The 1,758-nt window shown below is 38.9% G+C and overlaps 1 protein-coding gene across 1 annotated transcript in view; it reads left to right on the top strand.

Annotated features, from left to right (window-relative positions):
* pou2af2 (POU class 2 homeobox associating factor 2) overlaps positions 1-1,283 on the top strand; it is a gene marked incomplete at its 5' end in the record, with an annotated part of 9,297 nt that extends 8,014 nt beyond the window's left edge. The window contains 1 exon segment of the mRNA XM_014004418.1: positions 660-1,283. Within this exon segment, the coding sequence (XP_013859872.1) occupies positions 660-1,091 (432 nt within the window).
* Positions 1,284-1,758: the final 475 nt, after the last annotated feature.

Raw genomic sequence — 1,758 nt, 5'->3', positions numbered from 1 at the left:
TATGGATTTAATTATGATATCAGGATGATCCAGGTATCAAAATGTAGCTTTTAAAGACAAGAATCTGAAAATGTAATTAGGTCATTTTGATCTAATTTGACTTAATCCTCATTTCGATACGATGGCTCACCAATGTAAAGGTGATACTGATAGTTTGGGCAGGCAGTTTTGGAAAGCCCTTGGTGTAAAAACTATTTAAAATCTGTCTTTATAATGTTTTATAAAGAGTACAAACAAAATCTTTCTTGAATCACAACAAATTTTCCTACAATATGTGTTTCTGAGAAAAGCCATTTTGTGTCTGATAAGGGTTGCTCAGCTGTGGCGGCCATCTTGAATTGGGTTAAAAATGTAATTATTTATAGATTTAAATCCAGTGATTGTTTTCTAAAAGTGTCATTAAATCATAAAATATTTGACTAAGGACACAGACAATGGAACACATTTGAATAGACAAAGTATCTGCTGCTGAATGACATCAGTCATGAGTTATATTCTCTTTTTCACAAGTGATGAACATTTTATATAAAAAGTTTGGTACCACAGAGGATGTTTATCACAGAAGGAAATGTTGCGACAACAAACGGTCTCCTGTGAGGATTATTATAGTATCTGATGAGGAAATGAGAAACGGAGTGACTCCTTGTTTCCTGCTGCAGAGGGACTCCTGGGACCAGCCGGGCCCGGAGCCCGTGTCACAGGTGGAGAGTCTCTGCACAGACAACCTGGCCTCTGTCAGCGTTCCCGCCTCCATGCCCAGTCCAGAACCCCCGGGGAGCCCCTCTCAGTACCGCTCCCCCAGCCGAGGCTCCTCCATGGTCCCCCCTGCCAGCAGCTACACCCTGCACCCCCTGGAGGACGTCCACTACCACCCTTTAACCACCAGCAGCCCCTACACTGTGCCCTCCTCCTCTTTTCCCTGCCCCCCCTACATGAGCAGCCCCGTCACCGACCTGGTGTCCAAGATGGTGACGGATGAGGTCTCTGAAGGCCATGACAGCCTCCCCAGCAGCACTGAAGCCCACTCCTCCTGGGTGAAGGAGGACGGGGTGAGCTCCTGGTCCCCCTATGAGCTCAGGAGGGCCTACTGACACGGAGCCCCGACAATCACAGACGTTATACGACAAAATGAGCCTGAAATGTTTCTGATGTGTTGTGTTGGACGATATTCACATCACTTTTTACAGTTTCTGCTTGTCTTCCATGTAAACATGTTCTTTAGTCTGATGGGAGGAATATGGTTTTTAAAGTTACACAGTCAAAAATTACCACCAATATTTATGTTTTATTGAGACTTTTATAAGAAAAAAAGAACAGATTTATTTTTCAAAGTCAGTTTTTCACCATATGATTCATACATTTATAAATGTCATAGTTTATAAACTAAATGTTTAACTTACAAATTAAATATTTAGTTAACAAGATAAATATTTAACTTGTGACATATTTAGTTTTGAGCTAAATATTTAGCTTGAAACTTAAATATTTAGCTAGCTACCTAAATATTTAGGTTGCAACTTAAATATTTAGGTAGCTAGTTAAATATTTAACTCGCTAGCTAAATATTTAAGTTGCAACCTAAATATTTAGGTAGCTAGCTAAATATTTAAGTTTCAAGCTAAATATTTAGCTCAAAACTAAATATTTAAGTTCAATATTTAGGTGGCTACCTAAATATTTAAGTTGCAACCTAAATATTTAGGTAGCTAGCTAAATATTTAAGTTTCAAGCTAAATGTTTAGCTCAAAACTAAATATT

Source organism: Austrofundulus limnaeus, unplaced genomic scaffold (assembly GCF_001266775.1).
Source record: "Austrofundulus limnaeus strain Quisiro unplaced genomic scaffold, Austrofundulus_limnaeus-1.0 Scaffold23, whole genome shotgun sequence".
Classification (NCBI taxonomy): Eukaryota; Metazoa; Chordata; class Actinopteri; order Cyprinodontiformes; family Rivulidae; genus Austrofundulus; species Austrofundulus limnaeus.
This window is presented reverse-complemented; position numbering and strand designations above follow the sequence as displayed.